This window comes from Callospermophilus lateralis, chromosome 17 (genome assembly GCF_048772815.1).
Source record: "Callospermophilus lateralis isolate mCalLat2 chromosome 17, mCalLat2.hap1, whole genome shotgun sequence".
In the NCBI taxonomy this organism is placed as follows: Eukaryota; Metazoa; Chordata; class Mammalia; order Rodentia; family Sciuridae; genus Callospermophilus; species Callospermophilus lateralis.
The window spans coordinates 55,672,685-55,696,599 of NC_135321.1; the positions used below are offsets into that span (position 1 = coordinate 55,672,685).

Consider the following 23,915-nt stretch of genomic DNA (forward strand, 5'->3'; position numbering starts at 1 on the left):
GGGACTCTCTGCAAGGGATCCAAGAGTATCTTCCTAAGAATGTGATACAAGAAACTGAGACTGATGGGGAAGTCAGAAGTGACAGGCAAGGGGCCCATAGGGTTCATTAATGAATTGAAAGGTGCTGTAGATTCATTAGGTAGAAGAGCAACTTACAGAAAAATCTAAAGATACATAAGTAGTGGTCATCCTAGTTAATAAGATTGAAAACTCTCACAGGAGGTTAGGCCAGCACTGAGGAGCATTCATTAGATTTATGGACTTAATGTTCAGGGTGACTATTTTCCTAGGCTAAACAGTTCAGAAAATGTATGTAAATATAATAGGAAATGCAGAAGGATTATACTCTGAGTTTTATAATTTTGCTTCTGAATATTATTCAGTACCTCCAGCCTAATTAAGTGTGCAATGAATGTTTATTGAATTGAACATCAACCTTTTTCACCTGAAAAGTTTTACAGAGAAGAAGACACCCAAGACCTGTGTTTAACTAGTTCGACTGTCAGGAACAGAATTTTGAACTTATATTCTTAAGCCTAGATAAAAGTTAAATGTCATGACCCTACCATAGATTTCAGAAGCATAAAAGAATACCCTGACATTACCCTAGAATCAACCAATTATTTATTTATTGTAATAAGAAAAGAAATTCAGAAAGATTGCTTCAAATAAGACATGGCCATACTTCAGACTCCATCAGGAAGGTCACCGTGATGCCTCCTTTGAATACTTTTCTAGCTTCTCATCTCTTAGGACCGGCAAGAACAGCTCCCCACATCCTTTTCATTCCATCTCCACCCTCAGTCATTTCGTTGGTCCACATTGTTTTTTTTTCTTAGATCTCCTAGCCATGCCCCACATTGGCTATAGGAGCTTTTATTTTCCTGATTCACAACCCATCCCAGTCTTGTTGCCCTTAACATAAATCTAGACTTCCTTTAACATGCAAGGTCTCCAACATTAAGCACTTTTGGGGGCAGGCCCCTACAAGCCATCCTCCAGCTTGAAACTATATAAATAGTTTTGTCCTACCTTAGCCTATATATAGGGCTATGTTCCAAGCCTGCCAGGGATGCCTGAGAACACGTATAACATTGGATGCTATGTAATTGTTTTTCCCTATACATACATGTCTATGGTATAATTTAATTTATAAATGAAGTACAGTAAGAGATTAATAACAGGCAATAAAGTGTACCAACTACAACAATATGCCTTAATAAAATTGCCAGCATTACTACTATTGTACATGGGAGCCCTTATTGGTGTTTCTTGATCACAAGCTCTGAGATACTACAACAGTCAATCTGATAACCTAGAGAGTTTCTGAGTGACTAAGGGTTGGGTAGCATATACAGTATGGACACACTGACAAAAGATGGTTCACATCCTGGGTGGGATGGTACAACATTTCATCTTACTACTCAGAACAACATGTAATTTGAAACTTACAAATTGTTTATTTCTGGAATATTCCATTTAATATTTTCATATTGCTAGTAAATGAAATCACAGAAAGTGAAACTGCACATGAGGTGGGACTACTATGTACATTTACTAATGAGAACATTCTGGAACCAGTTGTGACACATGTCTGAAATCACATCATATTGGAAAAATGAGGCAGGAGGATCCCAAATTTGAGGTCAGCCTTGGAAACTGAAGGAGAGCTTGTCTCAAAATGAAAAAATAAAAAGAGCTGGTATAGCTCAGTGGTAGAGCACCCCTGGGATGAATCTTCAGTATTGAAAAAAAAATGCTAGGTTTCTCTAAACCATTTTGATTATTTTGAACTGGAATCTTCCCTTTACTCTCTCCTCTGCTGCCTCCTGCCCCCAACACACACACATTACACTCTCCCTCCTCTGTCTGTCTCTCTCTCACTCATTCACTTCTACTGCACTCCATGTTTTGGCCCAGATGACTGCTTTCTTGGGCCTTCCCTGGCCTCCTAGCCTGTCCATGTTCTCCTTTCTCCCAGTCCAACTCACCCTAGACTTAACACATTGGTCAGGGATGTTGGCCCTGCTGAGCCAGCTCCTTCAGGACAAGGACTTCTCTCTGTGATTTTATTTCTGTATTTCCAATCCCGGTTCTCTGCCAAGACCTCAATAGTACTTTTTGTTTGTTTTATTTTTTTATAAAAACAATAAAACTCTAGAAGGCTTATTTAATGAGGAAAAATAGGACTTGATTTTCATATGGGACAGATCATTGAGGTAGAGACTCAGTAAATGGGCCTCTGTGGCTTCCAGATGGATAGTGGGTTGTTTTCAAATGGATACTTCCCATCTTATTCCAAGTCAGGGGCTTTGGGTGGGAGGCAACTGACTGTGATCAAGAGTATTGTCCCTTGAGTTCTCTCCAAATGACCCCAGTTTCATTTACAGTAAGTGAAGTCTAGTCTCTTAGATGAAGAAGTTCATTCAACTTAATGTCTTAGAAATGTGGCATCACACCTTCAAAGAACACTTTGGGCTTGTTCCTCACCATGTCTTTTACTAATTGTGTGCCCTGGGTCACTCTGAAAACTCTCTTGAGTCTGATTGTGTATTTGTAAAATTTTGCATCAAATATATATCCTTCTCCAATCACAGCATGGTCAGGAGGATTAATGTAGGTGGAAATTCTTTGCAATATGATGTTGTAAGAGAGTTGAACTGTAATATCATGATTTGCCTTCAAAACATGTTGACTAGATTACTGATCAGTGTATATTCCTTCCTTTTATTAATATGCTTAGAATTTCTAAACCTTGTCTGTTGCCATTAATATTGTTCATTCATTCTGTGGAATCATCAGATTTGTAGAAGACCTGTTGTTCCATATAAACACTCTGGCCATAAGAGGAGCATTATTGGTTGGAGAAGTTACAAACTACAGCTCTTTTCAGCAAAGGAGGATGCAAATATCTTAAGAACCATTAAAAAAATGCAACCATAGCATGTAGTTGGACAATCCTGGCTTCAAATCTTGTCTCTTATTTCCTGTGAACTTGGGGCTGTTGGTGCAACTTTTCAAGATTCATTCTCCTCATCAATTAGAAGCAAGGAGTAATAATATGTACAGGAAAGGGCAGCAGGATAATCACTGAGATGTACCCAGCCAGGACAGCCTCTAATACAGCTGGAGTCTGTTCAGTCTTAGTGTGGATGCTATCCTGTCTAGTAATGATAAGTGTAATGTGTAGATAAAATGGTAACGCCTTTATCTTGCCCATGTCTTGGGACACCTTCTGGGTTTTAGTTTAATATTTCCTGAATCTCAATTATGTTCTTCTTAGTAGTTTGTGATAGATAAGTGATAATTATGAAAATAAAAAATGAATCATAATTGTTACTTGGAGTGAAGAGCTAGGGCATGCCAGGCCTCTGCTTGCTCCTTTATGTAGTGATTTTTAGACATCTAGAGCAGCCTTCCTCGTTACATGCCAGCAGAAGCACTTAGGCAATTGAAGGAACTGAGGTTGGGGAAGTTAAGGATTGGCCCACTCTTACCCAAAAGCCATGAGCTTTCTGAGAAACACTGAGTCCTGTACTCAGATCCACAAGCCTCATGACTCACAGGACCCTGCCTCCTCCTCCAAAATGGATCCTTCTCTTCTCTGGTTCTGTTGTCTGCACTACCCTTTCTTGGTCAGGAGACCTCTTCCCTGCTGATTCTTTGGAACCAATATGGTCACAACTTCTTTTGAAAAGAAGGGCTTTACTGTGAGTTAATATCTTTCCTATCTTTTCTAATATTTAGAAACCACATTGGACCTTTGCTTCTAGATTATGATCATTGGAATCCTTAGGGTTTATCCTTGTGGTTTAATTCTTAGCAGCAGCAGAATGCTCTTCATTGTTATATTTAAGCTATTTTTTTTTTTTTTTTTGGTGGTGGTGGTGGTGGTTGTAGTTGTTGTTGTTGTTGTTGTTGTTGTTGTTCTTCTTCTTCTTCTTCTTCTTCTTCTTCTTCTTCTTCTTCTTCTTCTTCTCCTCCTCCTCCTCCTCCTCCTCCTCCTCCTCCTCCTCCTCCTCCTCCTCCTCCTCCTCCTCCTCCTTCTCCTCAAGCCAAGTGCCAACACAACTTCCTAAGTATTTAGGCACTAATTTTGAGACGAAATTGATTTTTTTGGGGGGGGGATTGGATTATTTTAATCAAACTTTTCAGTCCTTCATTGTTGGTATTGTTGTTCTTTTTTCCTTTAACCATTTTTAATTGTCTTCAGAAGATCAAAAAAGAAAGTACCAGTTCTTTTGAAACGCTTTAAAGTAGCTTTTTAATTAGTGCTTTTTAGTTATTGAAGAAATTTGCACCATATGGGCATCTTAAACAATTTGGGCTAAATGCTCTTCTGTCCCACTTCTGAATCCTTATAGAAAGGTTTCAACCTTTGCTAAAATTGTTTCAGGAAAGTAACTCTAATTTCTAACCTAAAAATTTTCTTTTTTCATTAGGGTATACTTAGTCAGAAAGATTAAAATGACACTCAGTGGTAAAACTTTAGTTTTTATATCTGGCATTACCTTGTTTCATTATTACTGTGGCTGACTTGCCCCAGTATGTTAACAGAAAGTGCCAAATCCCCCTGACTTCTTCATCTTCCTCCACCTCTTTTAGGTAAGTTTTATGTTTAAAAAAGTAAGACTCTGGATTTTTTACTGGCAGGAAACAAAGATCATTTTTATTAATGTTGCTTCTTGGATGACAATGTCAGTCATCTCTGAAAATTCATTTTGGAAATGAAGTTTGTTCCTCAAGCACCCTTAGAAAGGAGCTGTAAAAATGGCAGGGGAAAGATAATAATAATAATAGAGTAGAGATATTAGAGCATTTATACAAGGTAACTTAATTTAACTTCCCTCAAACTCCATTTCAAACTTGCTTTTGTGCATGAAAATATGCTGCATAACTTTCCTTCCCCTATTTCTCTCTCTCTTTTTTTTTTCACAGTCTCCTCTGAAGGGTTCTGTGCATTAGATCAGAGCTCCAGTCCTATAACCAGGGCTTCCTGACCAGGTGCACTGGTGAGCCCAGGCCCCATATTGGGGTCAGCAGCCCAGGGCTCCTGTCGGGGAGGTGGAAAGACAGGCCACGTGGAAGCCCCATATTAATCTTGGGGCCAAATTCTTGCATGGCCCCTCCAGTCCCAAATCAGTGAAATATTAATATAATATTTTGATGTGTCCTTAGTGATGAAAATGGATATGCAATTAAATATCAAAATTGAGGAATTACAGATCTTGTAATGTGAGGACGGATTACAGAGGTAGAAAGAGTAGTTACAAATTGTCCTTTAACTATTTAGAGAAGGGATCTGACATAAAGACCATCCAAAACCGTCAAGTTTATTTCCCTACCCACCCCAAATACCTCCATGCCTGTATTTCACCTCAGGCTCATGGGTGGCTTTGGGATGCAAAACTGTTCTTTGAGGAGCTGGACAGTATGGATATTGAGGGAAGAAAACTCTTAAATTCTTAGAGTTACTCAGGGTAAGTCAGAGTGGGGAACTCTTGGGGAATGCCACCAGCTCGACTCAGCCATTACCTTCCATCAGCTGTGTTACTGACAAAGGGCTCTTGAAAGTGATTTAAGTGAAGGGACATATGCTAGGAATCTGAAGTCACTAAATATTTTGTTCATTGCTATGGTGTTTGGGGTTTTTGTTTCTGGAGACAGAGTCTTGCTATGGTTGCCCCAGCTGGTCTTGAACTCTTGGGCTCAAGCAGTCCTCCTGCTGCAGCCTCCTGCATTGCTAGGAATGCACCTGTGCTTCATGGTGCTCTGCTGTGTTCTATTATGTTTTCAATATGAGGAGAACACTGGTGATGTGGGCAATACAGAGTCAGCTTCCAGGTGTCATCAGCATGTGACAGTGATTGGGTACTAGGTCCCAGCCAGATGCTCCCAATGTAGTAGATGCTGAAGAAATTTTGATGTAGATTGTCACTCCCTGAGGGTCCTGTAACTTTGTGCTTTGTACAAACCCTTCCTGGTTCCTTGTCACAATAATTCTCCATTGGTGTGAGGTATTTGTAACACCCTCCCAATGGGCTCCTCAAGGACAGAGGCAGGATGTGCCTGAAACCCCCTTTTATTTTTCCCCTGTGCCTGGCACAAGGCCTGATATGTGGTGGGTACCTTGGAAAGACAGGATGGAGAAAACAAGAAGATCATTTTATTATAATTTATTGATGCCACAATTTGTCCCATCTTATACTGGGAGTCATACAACATAAGAGCTTGACAGACCCAGACTGTCCATGGCAGCTGATGATTTATTGGCACCTCTGGCAACTGGCATCTGTGGATGGTGGATCTCACTTCAGTGCTCCCTCAGTGGTGTTCCTGTTGGGTGCACCTAAACTTTTGATGGTCACATCTGTTTTCTAGCTCACTTGACCTGCAACAGTAAAGCTTTTGCTGCAATGGATAGAAAGCAAGCATACAGGAGCAAAGATACAAGTTGATACATACCAAGGAGTAGGATAACTGGGTCAAATGATTATTGAGGGTGGTTCTATTCCTAGTTTTTTAAGGGCTTTCCAGAGAAGTTGCACCAACTTCAATCCTACCAGCAATGTACAAGTGTGTACCCTATTCCCCACATCCTTGCCAACATTTATTGTTACTTAGATTCTTGATAATTACCATTCTGACTGGAATAAAGAATAATCAGATGAAGGAAAATGAAGGAAAGGGAGAGGGGATAGGAAAAAGAAAGAGTGGAATGAATCCCAATAATTTTCCTATGTACGTATTTAAATACATCATAGTGAATCTTATCATCATTGTACATACATAAGAATGAACTCCTAATTAGACAAACATATTCTGTGCTTGTACAATTATATCAAAATGAAATCTATTGTCATGTATAACTAAAAAGAACCCCCCAAAAAGATACAAGTTGAATATCCCATATCCAAAACACTTAGCACCTAATATTTCAGATTTTGGATTTTGTTACAGTTAGGAATATTTATATAGACTTTGTTAGTTGAGCATCTCTAATCCAATAATCCAAAATATTCCACAATCTAGAACTTTCTGAAAGGATTCTTATATTAAGGATTTCCTTAATCTTTATTTGGTATGATTTTGATTTTATTGATTTTTTTCTATTTCTATTTTCATTCCAATCATTAGGGCTAATAATGGGAAAATACTTTTATATTAGTAACTGACCTTAAACTATAATTTTCATAAACATGTGTTTGTTATGAAATTACATGGTTAAATTATGATAAACAGGTGAAATAGGAAGTGCAGAGGATAATGTCTTTATTGTTCAAAGCAGGAGAAATCCCTCTTAAAGATGTTCTATCTAGGACTAATTTACTTAAAATGTAGTGTGTGTTGTGAAGATTAATGACAGGTAGTGGCCTTTTGCAGAGCTTCTCATCCTGAGTCTAATGTGCTGGTTCCCCCACCACTACCTCAAACCTCTATAACTATAGGATTTTTTTTCCTGCCCTTTGTTCACAATATGGGACTGTAATTGAGTTCATATTTCTCACCCAACCTTTCAGCTGTAATTAATATTTTATTATAGCAGATTTTATCACTAACTAGCAGAGCAGCAGGGTATTAAACTGCATGCTTGCATGTGCACACGTGCCCACACACACACACACACACACACACACACATCCAGAACAGTAGCGAGTTACTGATGCCAGGAAAGCTCCTTGTTATGAGTTATGGCTGAGAGAACATAAAATATGCTTGTGGTGGCCTGCAACCCTTCCACAGCAGTTTATGGCCAGCCTTAGGATCACAGCAGGACAAAGAGAAATTAAAGTTGCTCACATAAACTCTTCAACCCCACAGGTCTGTTCACGCTGGCAGTGTGTTACCAAAGTCTGTGTAACACTAGTTACCAGTTTTCATTCATAATTTAATGACCAGGGCATTGTTAGGTCAGCTGCTCTCAGGACCAGTGCTTCATGCAGAACTCTAAGGGATCCTAGCCATGATGACAGCATATTAAATTCTTACCTGATTTTAAACTAGTGACATACTTCTTAAAACTTAGTTAAATATTGCCAGGTTGTTTGGTGTATTTGAGTACCATTTCAATAAGTGTTGACAGATTTAGGAAAGGGCTACATCTGAACAATAAACAGCAAGCAGAAATTCTGTGTGGTTACATGGTGAGACACTTTAGTTATATGTTTAGTTTGCATGTAATTAATATTTTGATTTTCTCATGTCTCCTACAAATTAGTCTTCAGAAAGATTATCAGTACTCATTTCTTTTCTTTTTAATACATCATAGGATATATGGATTGATTCAAAAAATTGCAAAATAAGACATAAGTCATTTTTAGTCCCCATGAAATGAGCAATATTAAAAGTCCCTGAAATGTGTTGGGGTTGTGGCTCAGCAGTAGAGTACTCACCTAGCATGTGCCCTGGGTTCAATCCTCAGCACTACATAAAAATAAATTAAATAAAGGTGTTGTGTCCAACTACAACTAAAAAATAAATAGTTTTTAAAAATCCCTGAAATGATGATAAGTGAATATTGTAAATGAATAGCAAAAGCAGCAATGGAAGAATCATTACATTCTTTTCTCCTTGTCCCTTCTTCTGTTAATCGGTTTGGTAATCCTCTAATATTTTATGCTAATAAGAAATAGAATAAATGGATAAGAAATATGAACTTAACTAATGTTTTTATCTTGCAAGGAATTAGAAAAATATCTTAATAATTTCAGTTCTGCTTCCTCTCAAAGAGGCTTCCTCTCAAAGACCTCAATTCAGGAAAAAACTGAAAACATTTTATCACATTTGAACTTTCAAGTTTAAAAAAGTACATGAAAGATGTTCAGATGTTCTTTTCTAGGTTATACTTCATATGCTATTCTATATAAATGCAGATTTCTTATACTCCTTGTAAAGGCCTTAGAGTTTTGTTGTAGAAAAGCCTAGCATAAATTAAACTTTAAATTAAATTTCATTCCATTGGCAAGTTCTGATAGAAGTAATGTTACATTTTTGGCAGATTCATCTTTACTATGGGTTGTACTTTAATATTGCAAAAACAGTGGAAAGATATTATGTTACTTTAAATTCCAGAATATTGTTAGACCAGCATTAGAAATGGTGGAATTTTAATAAACAAAAGGAGCCTTAGTAATATATTAAAGGGATAATAGAATTTTAATTCAGCTCACTAAGCTAGAAACTTCTGATCGGCTTTCTATCTTTGAGAATTTGCTTTTTTAAAAATCTTTTTAGAAAAACCAGACAGGAAGATTTTCAAAGCTAGTTTTGAGATTATGATTGTGATGGCAAGATTTTATGAAATTGATTAGTGAAATGGTGTAATTATTTGTACAGATGAAAAACACACTAGTCATACAGTTCAGTCAAGGTATCATTGACCTGGGTGCTAATAACATGCTAATTTCCATCAGGGAGACATCGATGTATGGCAGTTGGGCAGCAGAAAGGATTTAGCTATTTTTCATTAGCACTTGGACTTTGATAAAGGGGAATAGAAAAGAGCTGCTTGACCTTTCAGTGCTTAAATTATTAAAGAGCAAATAGATTTGAGGTCTGGATGCTTGCAAATCTAATTTGTCTTGTGGAGCAAGGATGAAAAGACATTTGGGGTTTGAAATTGCTCCAGTCAACCTAGTTCTTTCTTTAATATATCTGGGGATGAGTAGATGGTAACCATTTAAAAAGTAATATGTCTGGAGTAGAGTGTATAATATAACTAATACCAGCTGGCAAAAAGGGAGGCCCATTAAATGATCATTTCATTCTCTGATTGTCACCTAATCCTCATTAAATTGCTTCTGAAGAAAAAAAAAAAACTTCTTCATCCATATTCTCTTAAATGGTATATAAGTTACAGAAGAAAATTTTGTTTCATTTACAAATGTCTCATTAGGGAACAATAGATTGTATAGTTTGAATTACATTCAGGCATTACCTGGCATAGATTAGGCACTCAAAAATATTTATTAAATTAATAAGTAAGTGAACACACACATCACACATAGTAGCAAGGTTGGAAAAGAGAGGAATGAGAAGTGAGAGATGGAGTTGAGAGAAGGGGTAGAGGAGGGAGAGATGCAGCCTTTGATTTCCATTTGTTGTGGGTCATTCAGGACAAAGTTAAATTCTGACCAGCACCCTCTTATCTCAAAACTTTGTTCTTTTAGCTCTTGTATTCAGGAAATAACTAAAGAATAGATTTAATATTAAATTTTAGTAATGCAAACACACTTGTAAAGAGCAGTTGGCTTCCCCCTTACCAGCACCTATAATGTGTAAAGTATCCCCAAAACAAAATAGACATGACTTTTGGATTATATTATGATTTTAAATATATGCGCTTCATAGCTCACTTCATTCCAAGACTCATGAGAACCAAAAATGAATAAATCATTATCCAGAGTACATGTATGAAGACACAGATTGGGTATCAACCTACTTTATATAAAAACAGAGATATGAAAAATTGTGGTATATATGTGTAATAAGAATTATAACTAAAAAAACAAGTTATGTATAAAGACATGAATTGGTGTGAACATACTTTATACAAAGATATGAAAAATTGTGGTCTACATGTGTAATAAGAATTGTAATACATTCTTCTGTAGCGTATTTAAAAAATAAAATCAATTAAAATAATCCAAAAAAAATGAATAAATCGTAGCCCTCCTCCCCTAGAAGCTTACAAGACTTTTGAAAATAATGATAAAATGATACCAATGTCTATCAGTCTTCACCAAAAAAACACATTTTTGTGAGTTTGGAGTGGAGTAAGAACATCTCAAAGCGAGGAAATGATTGGAAGCCACTGGAAGAGGGGTCAAGGAGGGTCTCTGCATTTTATGAGAGTGGTTTCCTGCTGAGATTGTCCAAGTGTCCATCCTTCTGGGGAGAACAGCATTTCAAAAGTACACTTGAGTCCAGCCAAAGGGGAAGAAGAGAGACGCAGAGGTTTGTGTCCAAATTCTGGGGCTTGAAAAGTCCAAAAGTAGCTGTGTTGATTTTTAGAATCAGAGGGTGCCCTTGCATGGTGGGAAAAGCGAAGAGATTCCAGAAGGTGCAGTCACTGTCACTCTAGAAATATATCCTTCCCTGAAAGTGATTTATACCACAGATGCATATCGCAGCAGGGAATGAGGTCAAAGGTAACATTACCATCTGTAGCTCCCTTGAAATCATAAAAGTGAAAAACTCTTTACACAACAATCAAAATGAAGTGATTATGGAAAGTAGAGATCAGCTTATATATTGGTTGCATCTGCAGGGTATTCCACTGAAGGCAGATGGCTCACATCAGTGCCTTAAATAGTACTTGTGAAGAAGGAAAGCATCACCTGGCCCAGTTATTTAGAACATGATGTTAACTGGGCTCCCCTTCCATTTCAGTAGAATAGCACTTCACCTCAGGACCTTGGTCTTCACCTCAGTAAATTGGAAAAAGTAAAAGTTACATTACATGGCCTGGTGCTAGACAGAATAATTTCTGGTTTTTTTTTTTTTTTTTGGTCTTCATGTTATCTTTATTTTTCTGCATTGTCTTACACAGGGTATCTGAAAAGTTGTTTTTAAATAGAAATTTTGAAAATCATGTAGCAAATGAATGGAAAATCTGACTCTTTGAAGAGAGCTATTGTTAAAAATTATTTTATCAAATTGGGAATTTCTTTGCAAAGCAAGTAATTATTCTTATGGGTTGTTCAGTTTGTGAGAGCAATTCTTATATGGTGAATACAAATTTTGGATTTATAAAATGCACATTAGAGAGCCAACCAGTATTCTCATTTTGTAGGAAAAAAGTAAGAACCCTCAAAATCATTTAAAAACCCCAGGTGTTTGCAGAATTAGAGTTAGTGCCTGGACCCATGCACTGACTCATCCAGACAAAAGTCATTTCAAGAAAATGTTCATGCTTCTCAGTGCTGTTTTAATGACATTTTGAGTAAATTCCTTCCATAACTGTCATCTGTAATTGTACTACTAAGCAGGTGACATTCTGTTTGTTACTTTGACCTCAACCCTTACTCCTGCTATTATTTTGAGACCTAAAATGCAGATTTGTACTATAGCCCCTCCCGCTTCTGCAGCAGATACAATCCAAGACCCATATGGATGCCTGCAGTCACAGTTAGTACCAAACCCTATATGCACTGTTGTTTTTATACACACATATTTATATAAAGGTAAATTTATAAATTGGGCACACTAAGAGATTAAGAGCAATAACTAATAAGCATATAGAACTATTATAACAGTAAACCATGTAATTAAATGAACGAAGTCTCTATTTTTTGTGATTTATTTTAATTATATATGACAGAATAATGTATTTTGATTCATTGCATTTTTTTTGTATGCTAATAAAACTTTACTTATAGACATTGAAATTTTAATTTCATATGATTTAATGCATCACAAAATACCATTCTGCTTTTTTTTCTTTTATTAAAAGTGTTTTGTTTATTTTTTAAAGGTCTGCCTCTCTTGAAAGAATCAAGACAAATATTAGTATTTTTGGATTGTGGTTGAGTAAAACCACAGAAGGCAAAAAAAGTTAATATTTTGGGGTTGAGGGTAACCGAAACCACAGAAAGCAAAACCATAGATAAGGGAGGACTACTTACTGGTTTTGCTGCTGTATCAAACTACTCTAAATTTAGCAGCTCAAAACAAACTGTTTATCTTGTCATGATGGTATAGGCCAGCAGAAAGTTGGCTGGACAGCTTCTGCTCAGGGTCTCTCAGCACTTCAGTCATCTGCTGGCTTGGCTTGTGACCTTCTGAGGCCACTCACACACATGGCTGCCAGATATGCTTCTTGTGAGCTGGGAGTCCTTGGGACTGCCAAGCAGTGTCCCACTCTCCAGCCTGGCAGATTCATGCTGTGGGACCATTTACTTGACTGGCTTCTTCAAGGGCAGGCTCCCATAGGTACTAAGGTGAAGATGCATTATACGTATAGTGACCCTTCTGCCACATTCTGTTGGCTACATGTGAGTCATTAAATATAGTGAAGCCCACCTCTTGAAGGAGAAATGTTAAGGTCTTTGTAAATAAATCTTTAAATTACCACATCCAAGTATTTGTAGATGTAAGAAGTCAAGAAGGATGAGATAAATCAAAGTCTGCCTTATCTCTTTGTGAATCCTTTGTCCTCTATCTGGGAAGAAGCTCTCTAAATACTTTCTTTCATGTTGAGTCTATTATGCAGGGAAGAATCTATCAGATTTGGTGGAGTCTCTTATATAACTACACCCAGTAGCAAATCCCTTTCTTCCTTCTTTCTTTCCTTCACTGGTTGAAATGTCAAAATTCACTTTAGTCTCACACTGTAAACCTGTTGGACTACCTGTGTGCTGAGAAACCACTGTGATGTTGAATTGTAGTTAGGGTTATAAATTGAATGGCAAAACTCACTTTTTGATTCATTTTGCAGTAAGTGGTTGTACTCAAAAGAGTAAACGTTTGCCTAAATGCAGATTCTGAGTTCACACCAAGGAGAACCATGAAGAGGCCTTCCCCAGGAGGTGGGGATGGGCTCCCACTCCTAAGCTTCTCTCTTATCATTAATGGTCAGCTGTGCTCAGAAACTTTTGAATGGCACCATTGTTGTAGGGAACCAGTGTAGGAACCAGGGTTCTGCTCTTCAGGGGGCACATCATCTTTGCAGTTATTGCTGAATGGCACTTTCTCATCCCTTCTTTATATGTGATTCAAGTAGCTTCTTTCATGGTTTTCTCTTCTGTGGGAATCCTCCCATGAATTGTGCATGGACAAGATTGGCATTGAAGCCTTTGAGTGGGAAGATCTGGTATCTCAAAACTCACAGCAGCTCTTCTGCTGGTGAGATGGCCCCATACATGTGAGCTCTTACCTAGCCAAAAGATCCCATCCAACATTGGTCCTATGCCCACCTATATCCTGTTATTCTTTGTGAAGAAGCAAGGACCTAGGAGACAAGACTCCTCCCACTGAAACCTTATACCTACCAATCCTCTTTGATCTGTATGGACATAAATAAAGCAAGCATGGGCTCAGTCTTTGTTAGAAGCTACACCTGACTGGTCAGCTTATCCCTTCACTGCTCCCAGTCTGAAACTATATTTCTGTGTCCTGTGGTTATTTTGTAGTACTATTTTCTTAGCTTTTATTTCTCAGCCAGCCCATCCCTCTGGAGGGAAACCCTTTCTCTCAACAGGCAGGATGTGTGTGAGACTCTTTCAAGTCACATGGAAGTCCAAAGATTGGCTTTTGAAATTTCAGTCCCTCATCTCCGTTTTTCTCATATCATTGCTTTCCACTGACTGAATATGGTCAAAGGCAAAGGAATGTAAGAAAAGATGGGAGCCATAAACATTAGTTAAGATAAATCACTGCACGTTTCTTTTGTGACTTGTTAAAACTTCCCCTGTGGTCATACTGATGCCACTGAAGAGAATAATGCATTGCCTTTCTTACAAACCTACTGTTAATATAATTTCATTATCAATAAGCTTACAAATTATCTTCAGGTCTTTTTGAGAAAAGGATTATGTTAGTGTCCTGTTTACAAACAGCAGTTTCTAAATGTTGTAAATTGTGGTAAGTTTTGTTTCTCTCAGTAAATTATTTAGGGTTATTTTGGGTGAGAGAGTTTCGAGGGAGAGTATAAACGCTCCCTTTCTCTCTTTTGATGAGCAGCATCCAGTGAGTGGCCCTTCTGTACCAAGCACTTGACTGTGTTCACTATGTTCCTTATTTTAGATCTTCTGTGTGGTTCTCTGCAGTTGAAGGCAGAGGGGATCATTTATGATTCTCCCTTTTTTTCCTGTAGTGTCTATCAAATAGTTGTTGAGGAAGAACGTCCTCGAAGAGCTAAAAAGACAACAGAGGTCTTGAAGTGCTACCCAGTGCCAATTCACTTCCAGAATGCTTCCATCCTGAACTCACAGTACTACTTTGCTGCAGAATTTCCGGCAGACAGCCTCCAAGCTGCTCAGCCTTTTACTATTGGTGACAACAAGACATACAATGGATACTGGAACACTCCTCTCCTCCCCCATAAAAGCTACCGAATTTATTTCCAAGCTGCTAGTAGAGCCAATGGGGTAAGTTTTATAGATGATTGTTTACCAGTGCTATTTTGGGTTATTAATATGAACATAGCTTAAGTAATATGGTAGTAAATAAGTGAAGTCATGCATTTGTGTGCTTTTACTTGTTAACAATTTTTTTCCTTTAAAGTTATTTTCATCTAGAGAAATTTATGGCAAGAAATGAATATATTCATATATTCATCTTTTTTGGGTTTGGAAAGTCAACAATGATAGTTTTTACTTTCAGATTTTCTTATTACCAAAAGTTGGCTAGACATTTTGCTTAGCTTACTATTTTACAGGAAAACAGTATAGCTACAACACATACATCCAGCTCATTTAAAGTTTTGCGAGTTCTACAACATCTGTCTTTTCAGCATATTCTGAAAATCTGTCCCATTTCTTTAATTCCAGAAGACTTTATGCTTCCTATTAGCTATGGCTAAATTAAATGTTTTCTTTTTTTTTTTTCTCTAAGAGAAAACAGATTTAGGTAGACGAGATGGAACAAAATGAAAACTATCATTAATTCCCACATCTGAAATTTGTCCCGTTTCTTGTTCAGACCAACCTGAGCTCTGATAAAATTTTTAAGTCTCATTACACAGAAGGAAACATTTTCCAGATTCTTCCATCAATTCCATCTCTCATGGCACAGGTCTTGGTATCACTGGCCACTGAATTTTTGCCAGTGAAAGAAAAAATCTGGGATGTAGAATCCTTCCATTGCTCTTTGCACAGGGCACAAGGATGGGTTTGGGGGAACATTCAGCATCCATCATGTAGAGATCATTTATGTTTAACTCCTCCTTCCTCATGGGGTGCAGCATTCCCCAAGACCATCTGCACTGGAGCCAGAAAACATTGTTCAGAGAGTGAACTAAGTGGAGCAATGAAATCTTTATCAGTGTTATTCAACTCAAATTATAGATAATTCTGTTGTTTTAAATAAAATATAAATAATAATTTCACCCCTCTTTATTTAATACAGGAAACTAAAATTGACTGTGTCCGAGTGGCCACAAAAGGTAGGTTGAAATTGTGGGAATATCTTCTGGCTTATGTCTCTTAAAATTTACTTTGGATTATCTTTCAAAGCTTTTTGCAATGTAACTTCATTTATATAAGTATGTGCATGTCTCTGGGTGTATGTATCATATCTATATGCATGCATGTGTATATGTATAGGTGTTGAAGTATTTATGGCAGTTAACACTATTTTATGTACATACTTTTTACAATTACAATTCATACTGCCATGTCCCAAGCAGTTTTTCAATGCTTATCTTTATAAAAATTGTTCTAAAATATTAATTTTATATGATGTCTATACACATCATACCTGTTTAGATCATTGTTCACCCTACCTAGTAAAACTATATTTTGAGAGTCATCATATACAAGAGAATAAAATATTTATGCCCTTCTTTAATCAGATGAGGTCTTGCTGTGTTGTCTAGTCTGGCCCCAAACTCCTGAGTCCAAGTGATCTTTATTCCTCACCTCCCAAATAGCTGGGATGACAGGTGTGTGCCATCAGGGCACACCTGCTATTTTCAGCAGAGATCTAACTATAATAGCCCTAAAAAATCAAGTCTATATGAGCTTTTTTCACTGATGATGCTTGAGTTCCAGTAGCCAAGTGATCTTAATACAGAACTTCTATTTCCCAGGCCTGGTTAAAATTTTGAGAAATGTGATCAAGGATGAGCTATAGATAGGGTGAGTCACCATGTACTGCCCATACAACACATCCTAAAGAAGGTGCAGATGTGAGTTCTTGGACATGAGCAGTCATCTCTTATCATTTCATATGATAAACATTACATATGGAAGTGCATAAGAAAATGCTTTGAGAAATATAAAATGCCTTATTAAAATGAATCACTATAAATTAATCATTATAGTTCAATATACTCTTTCAGACCATTAGGGTATTCATGAGATCCTGTGTGATTTAACTAAGAAATATTGAGAAGAAGGCCTCACTGAGTCTGTGGCATTATATTACATCAGTTCATGCTGGATAAGTGTTATTGGATAAAATTATCATTTTGTTGTTGTTTAAATGTCAGGAAAGAGTTTGAATATGCCATGGTTAGGCATGTACATCAAAATCTTCATTGCATTTTTGCTTTATGAAGATACATGACTTTTGCATTTAGTATTAACAAATGTTTATCCTTTGCATATTAGGTGCAATCTACTGAACTCATTTGTAACTTGTTCTTATGGGCTTGTAGGTCTATTTTTGAGAATCTATTTTTTTTTGCTTTTAAAACCTTCTGTATATCATATTGAAGCTAATGAATACCTTTATTTATAGGAGTAAGTTAGTAGAAAATGAAATTATAGTTAATATGTTTTATAAGCTGCTTTCAGTTATAATAGTATTACAAAGCCCTTAAACCAGGTATCCATCCAGATCTTAGATCTGCAGCGCATTGCCTGTGTTTGAGAACAGGACTTGTGAAATATTGCATTATTACATTCCACTTACCCTTACGGTCTGAAAAAGTAAATCTAGTCCCAAGGTGCCTAATTTATAATGCTTTGTGTTTACCATTATAGTGGAAAATTTTAAAATCACTTTCATACACGTGTTCTCATTCATTTCTTTACCACCAGTATAAAAAAGGAGACAAGTAGTTCGACTCTTATTTTTAAGATGAAGACAATGTGTGTATTTGGAGATGAGTGGACTTACTAGGGTCACTCAGCTAATAATCTGTGGGTCACAGCTCGATCCCAAGCATTATGGCTCCTACCCCAGTGTTTCTTTCACTTTGTCTCATGGTTTTTCACACAGCAGAAACTCTTCCCAATTATACTTTTGTGTAGTTTAAGCTTCTGACCTCCCCTTTATCAGAATTGAGTCACTGCCCAATCTGCTGTGAAAACAATGAACTATTTCTCATCAGGCTGATTCACATAGTTAAATAATTATATAAATGACACACTAGTAAATATGGAAACCTGACAAGTTTGCTGTTTCCACAATAGATTGAATTAGATGGTGATTTGGATCATTTTCTTCATCAGCTAGATTTCATCAATATTGTAATTTGTTTTTCAATTCACCAAAGGATGATTAGGAGGCAGTCAGATGACCTGATTGACTAAGTATTCCCAACTCATATTTTCTGAGTCATTTGCAAACATTTACACAGCAACAGACTCTATCCAAATAACCTCTTTTGGGAAAATAGGGAAACAGACTTTAATATTCACTGCCTAACATTGTCATTCCTATTTCATAAAATCATAGTATAGTAGGAAACCTTGGGGGATAATCTCCCTCCAGGCAAAAAAAAAAAAAAAAAAAAAAAAAAAAAAAAACACTGTTTTGTGCTATTTTATAAAGTTCTACATGGATATATTCAGCAGTTCTCCCTTTACAGCACAGCATAATGTTTCACCACCTTTATAATGAGATATTTTGCCCTTCTTTATACTAAAAATTCTTTTTGCAGCACAGGAGGCCATTCCATCTAAACACTGGAATGGGTAGATTTAATAACTTTATTAGTAGTGTGCAATAAAAAATGTTTGAAATTTAAAAATTCACACATCCAGTGTTTTGCCACATATTGCTAACAGTGTGGTAGCTTAATTGAGTTTTCAGATATTGAACCACTTTCCTAAGCAGCATCTTAAGTGCACAAAGATTTCAGTGTTTTCCTGAAACAACTGTTGAAAAGACCTTTATAGAGAAAGTATGGAGGTGAATTTGTTTTCAAAAGAAATAGTTTATAATTTCAGGTAAAGGTGTGTCAAAAATATATCTCATGCTATTTATAAATTTAAAGTTGTGATTATTTTAATCATATTCCAAAGATATATTTTGACACTCATCATTTCAAATATAGTCTCATGGAAAACCTAAGGTGTGTTATTACATATTTTCATGTCTGGAAGATTGCCTATATTTTTTTATGTATCCTCCTTTAATTTGTATATCTAGATGAGATGCCCAAAGATATCTGACCTCAGTTTGTTGACTATAGACAAACTCATTACAGAACATTCTCTTTTGAGTTAAAAGATGAAGGCACTATATAGTAGGGTATGAGTGACATTTGGGTGTGATCCTTCCAATTTAATCAGTACCCTGGAGCAAATGTAAAAGTTTTAACTGTACTTAGATTTTCCAAAATTTTTAAAAATTAAACTCACATTTTTACAGCTGGATTCTTTTAATGACCATTTGGTCCAACTCTTTCTTAGTAATTAGTGTATTTTTTTCCTTAACTTTTATATACAGTTTGGCTACCTTATAATAACTGTTTGCGTAAAAACACTCTAGAATTTTGGAAAGTTTTATGGATGATCAACTCTAAACTGACAGGGTATGCTTAAAAATTAAAATCCTGTCTTATTAGTAAATTAGATCTTTTGTATTGTGAGATATATTCATTCTAATTATAATGACAATTTAAACTATATACATTACATTAATATTTTGTAAGATTATTTTCCATAATATGATGCTACCTATGTCTCTCCTTGACAGGGTAACCATTGATGCTTTCCTCTTATCCACTTATTTTTTAAATTATTCAAATGCCTACTATTTGTTAGTCATAGACTAATCTGTAGAATTCAAAGTACAGATAGATAAATATATCAACCTTTGAAAATTTTGAGTTCATTAAATTTAGGGGTTGTTTGTTTATTTGCTTGTTTGTTTTATATTCAAGGGCAGGGGTTCTATCTTTAATTTGTTCTTTTCTTGCTATAATTTGACTGAGAGTGTGTAGAAGAAATCTACGTGCAAGCACATGCTAAATTCTTTTAAAAAAATACTAGAGATATCAGATTACAAAAACCTTACCATGAAAACAAACTACTTTTTCCGTGTAATAATTTGGTTTAAGGCGAATTTTTTATGAAAAAAATGCTTCATTGTAAGATCAGTATTTTATTGAACTCAATTTATACTAAATGGGAATATGCTTTGCTGGAAGACCTTGAGAAAACTTTGAAGGATTTCTATTGTTCTGATAAAATTTCTAAACATATTCAGAAATCTGAATACTTCTTTTTTTAATCACTAGTGTCTTGGAGAAGTTTCTCCAGACTGTTTTTCTTTTCACACTTTTGTTCTAAAAACATTATTTCTAGGCCATAGTGCTACAGAATGAAACTATACTGATAAAAGAACCAAAAAGAATGTTTAGATGTGAAACTTAATTAAGATTCCTTTTAATTACTTGTATTCAATATCTGAGAAAACAAATTATAGAGTAAGGCAACTCATATATGCTAATCTCCTATTATTTAGGCTGTAAATTTAGATAGAGGAACATGCAGTATTCAGAATTTCATGGAGAATATATTTTTCTTTTCTTAAAAAAGTCTGCACAATGTACATCAGGAATATATTAAGACCCCCCCGCCCCCGCTTAGAGGTTCCTGAAAAGAAGAAATCTAAACAGTTCTATGCCACCCACATTTATTTCACCCAAAATTGTTTTTGAAGAATACCAGATCATGCAAAACAGAGTTTGGAAAATGCCAACTCAGTTAATTCCAAAAGATTCTCCTACATGCAACTGAAATGGCACTTTAGATATGTATGATCTATTCAACACATTATTTACTCTTCCATGCACAGCTCCATACCTAAAGAAACTCTTGTTTTATCACCATCAGATGTTGTCTTCTAAGTATAGGATTAAAATTTCTGGCTTTATTTTGCCAAATTTAGTACTAATCACTTTTATATAAATTCTTATTGATATTTGAAGGCAGAAATTAGCAAACTTCTGTGTCAAAGGCCAGATAATAAATATTTTGGACTAGGGAATGTATGACACCTTGGGTTCAATAACCAGTACAGCAAGAGTAATAATAACAATAAATTTATATTTATTTATTTATTTTAGCCTTTGTGAACTATATGTCACAACTACTGAGCTCTGCCTTGCTAGACAAGGCAGTCACAGGCAACACCTAAATAATTGACTGTGGACATGTTTCAACAGTTCTTTTGTCCTCCAGACTGGTGATCGAGCTCAAGGGCACTCTACTATAGGGCTATATCCATAGCTCTTTTTATTTTTATTTTGAGACAGGGTCTTGCTGTTTGTTCTCAGGAAACTTGAGATCCTATTGCTTCAGCCTTCCAAGTCACTGGAATTTATAGGCAATTATCACTGCACCTGGCCCAATAAAACTTTATTTGTAAAAGTAAGAGGTGAGTCTACTGACTCATTTTAAAGTAATTTGTAATGCAATCAAGCATTTTGGTTGAACTAAAAAGAATATTCACAAATAAACACTTTATAAAGAAGAACATAGAGATTACATAAATATCCTTCCTGACACACATTGCATTGCTTAGCCTTGGATTGTGGTTTGAGTTCTTTATAGTTTGTGAATGCCTGGCTGACCACCCATAGTGATTTTCAAATAACTTTTAGTTCAGACCATTTACCCTTTTTGAATGTTAGAAAAGAGCCCTGTTTTTCAATAAAATATCATTTTTCTCAAAAGTAGAGTAGGTCAGATCTTCCTGTAATACACAACAATGTAAAGTATGAGTTGAACAACAATAATCTATGACCAAGAAAAATATAATGTATGTAGACTTGGAATTGCTCCTAACTTTGTAACAAGTCTTAGAAATATCATTTTCCATGTGCAAAGTATATCCATATGCAAAATTGCAGAATATGTCATCTCTAGAAAATTGTCTTGGTATAATGCATTGGAACTCTGTATTCTTGGACCACACAGTTTGTTCATCTCACTTAGCAAAACTAGAATGGATTCATTAATAATGTGTGAAAGACTGTCTCACCATTTTAAACTCAGTTGCTACAGTTTTGTAGTTATAAGAAGCAACATTGTTTGAATGGTGCAGAGGGATATTTCAAAATATTATGCAGTAGCAGTTTTGGGTTTAATTGTCTGCAGATGGTAGATGATCTATTTTCCTTACTCGCTGCCACATTTCTAATAGTGCCCAGGCTGTTCCATGTAAATTAGTAATCTTTCATGTAAGCCTGTCCTTAATTTTCCAATATTTTTTCTTTGCATCATTTTCCAGCTGTATCATGTTAGAACTGATGTTTTAATTTCCTTTTTTTTTTCAATATCTGTGTGTCATAAATGTTAACCACCTACACACAACTGTAGAGGTGTGCAGGCAAATCAAGAAGGCAGCCCAGTTCACTTGGAGAATCTTAATCATTTCTTCAGTCACATGTTAACCTTGACAGTTATAGCAAAGGCAATTAGTAGTTTCCATTCTGTTTTTAACTAATACTTTGAGACACAATTTTTATTCTCTTAATGTGAAAAAACAGCGGTTCCTAAATGGAAATCTGCATGCAATGTAGTCATCAGAGGAATTGTTCTACATAAAAACGTTTTTAGTGAAAGAGGATAATATTCTTCAGATAGGTGATTTTAGCAAGAAGAGAAGATACTTAAGCAATGCATTTTAAATAACCTCATAAATTAAAAACCTGATGTTTGGATCATCAGAATTAGCAACTAATCTCTCTACATCACACTGGATTGCAATTGGAAACAGTTTAGTCTTCAGCTTAACATAGTACTAACTTTTTGTTTTATTTTATTTTTTCTTCAGTTGATCTATCCAAGATCCCAGCCAAAACTTGCAACTGTGTCAGAGTTAGAAATCTTACTGCCTGACTAGCGCTTGTTTAAGAGAAAAGAGTTCATAAAATTCAACACCTTGCTATGTTTTTTTCCTTGCCTTTTTTTTTTCCTTTTCTTTTTATTGTTGTTGGAACAAAGTTGAGACGATTTGATATACTGATGGGGATTCTTCTTGCTAGCCTAGCTTCAGTCTGGCTTTTTTTTCCCTCATGCATGCTGACCTGGAAATCCTCCTTTGCCTTAGCTGCGATAATCGTGACTCAGCTTACAACACCTTACATTCGCATCGCCCCTGCTGCAGGCGACGGCCAACTAACAGGTCAGATGTTCAAGTATAGATGAGTCATCTTGCCCATTTCCTGCTCATTTTTCTCAGCTTTGTTTCCCCTCTACATTTCCTCCTTTGCTTAAGGCCTGTTTACAATGTTTCAGACCTTTGGTATAGACCTGTGCTCGTATTAAATTAAGTGATATGCTTGGCCTCTTCCTTGTGCACATTTATATCCATGCATTAAGTACAATTCCACTGCATGTTTTCATTGTGTGTTTGGTCTGTTGGTATGTACCTTTCTAGCCTAATGTGATATAGAATGAAATTTGCTGGACTTGCAATAGCAATTATATTAATTGACAGGATTTCAAAACTCATAAGGATGTATTTCCAGTTTTCCAAATTAATCTAAAAAGGCATTGAGAGTTGAGAGTGAGAAAGGTTTATTTTTCATACTACACTATCTATCTTGCACAATTATTAGCAGTGCACGATGCTGTCTGCCAGTATTATCAAATAAAGCCATCCTGAAACTTTTTAGAGTGATGCTGTACAAACTGCTTTTTATATATGTACAATTGTTGCAGAGCTTATAGATTCTCTTTTCAAAGTGAAGAACTTATATAGAGCAATAGTATCTATGCACATCAAATACACTGATTAGTTAGGAAAGTTTAGTAAAGTCGAATGGCTTTAAGTCTTGGAGCTGAACTGGTTGCTTCTATATTCCAAGAGATTAGCTTGTTCACTCTTACTACCTCTGAAGTTGTATGGACATCTGTGTAAATTTATGTAGGAGAGGAGTCCAGAAAATTATCCTAAATCCCAGGTGAGTAGAGAGTGAACTCCAAATTTTTTTCCTGCAATTAAAGCAAGTCATCACCAAGATTTCTAATCTAATCACATGGGAAGGACTCAAAATTCCAGTTTCAGAA

The 23,915-nt window shown here is 36.0% G+C and overlaps 1 protein-coding gene across 5 annotated transcripts in view; it reads left to right on the plus strand.

Annotated features, from left to right (window-relative positions):
- Positions 1 to 23,915, plus strand: part of Ptprm (protein tyrosine phosphatase receptor type M) — an 825,932-nt gene that overhangs the window by 510,957 nt on the left and 291,060 nt on the right. For all 5 annotated transcript variants that reach the window (XM_076837052.2, XM_076837055.2, XM_076837053.2 and 2 more), the window contains exons 12-13: positions 14,816 to 15,089; positions 16,069 to 16,105. In XM_076837052.2, the coding sequence (XP_076693167.1) occupies positions 14,816 to 15,089; positions 16,069 to 16,105 (311 nt within the window). The remainder of the gene's footprint in view (positions 1 to 14,815; positions 15,090 to 16,068; positions 16,106 to 23,915) is intronic.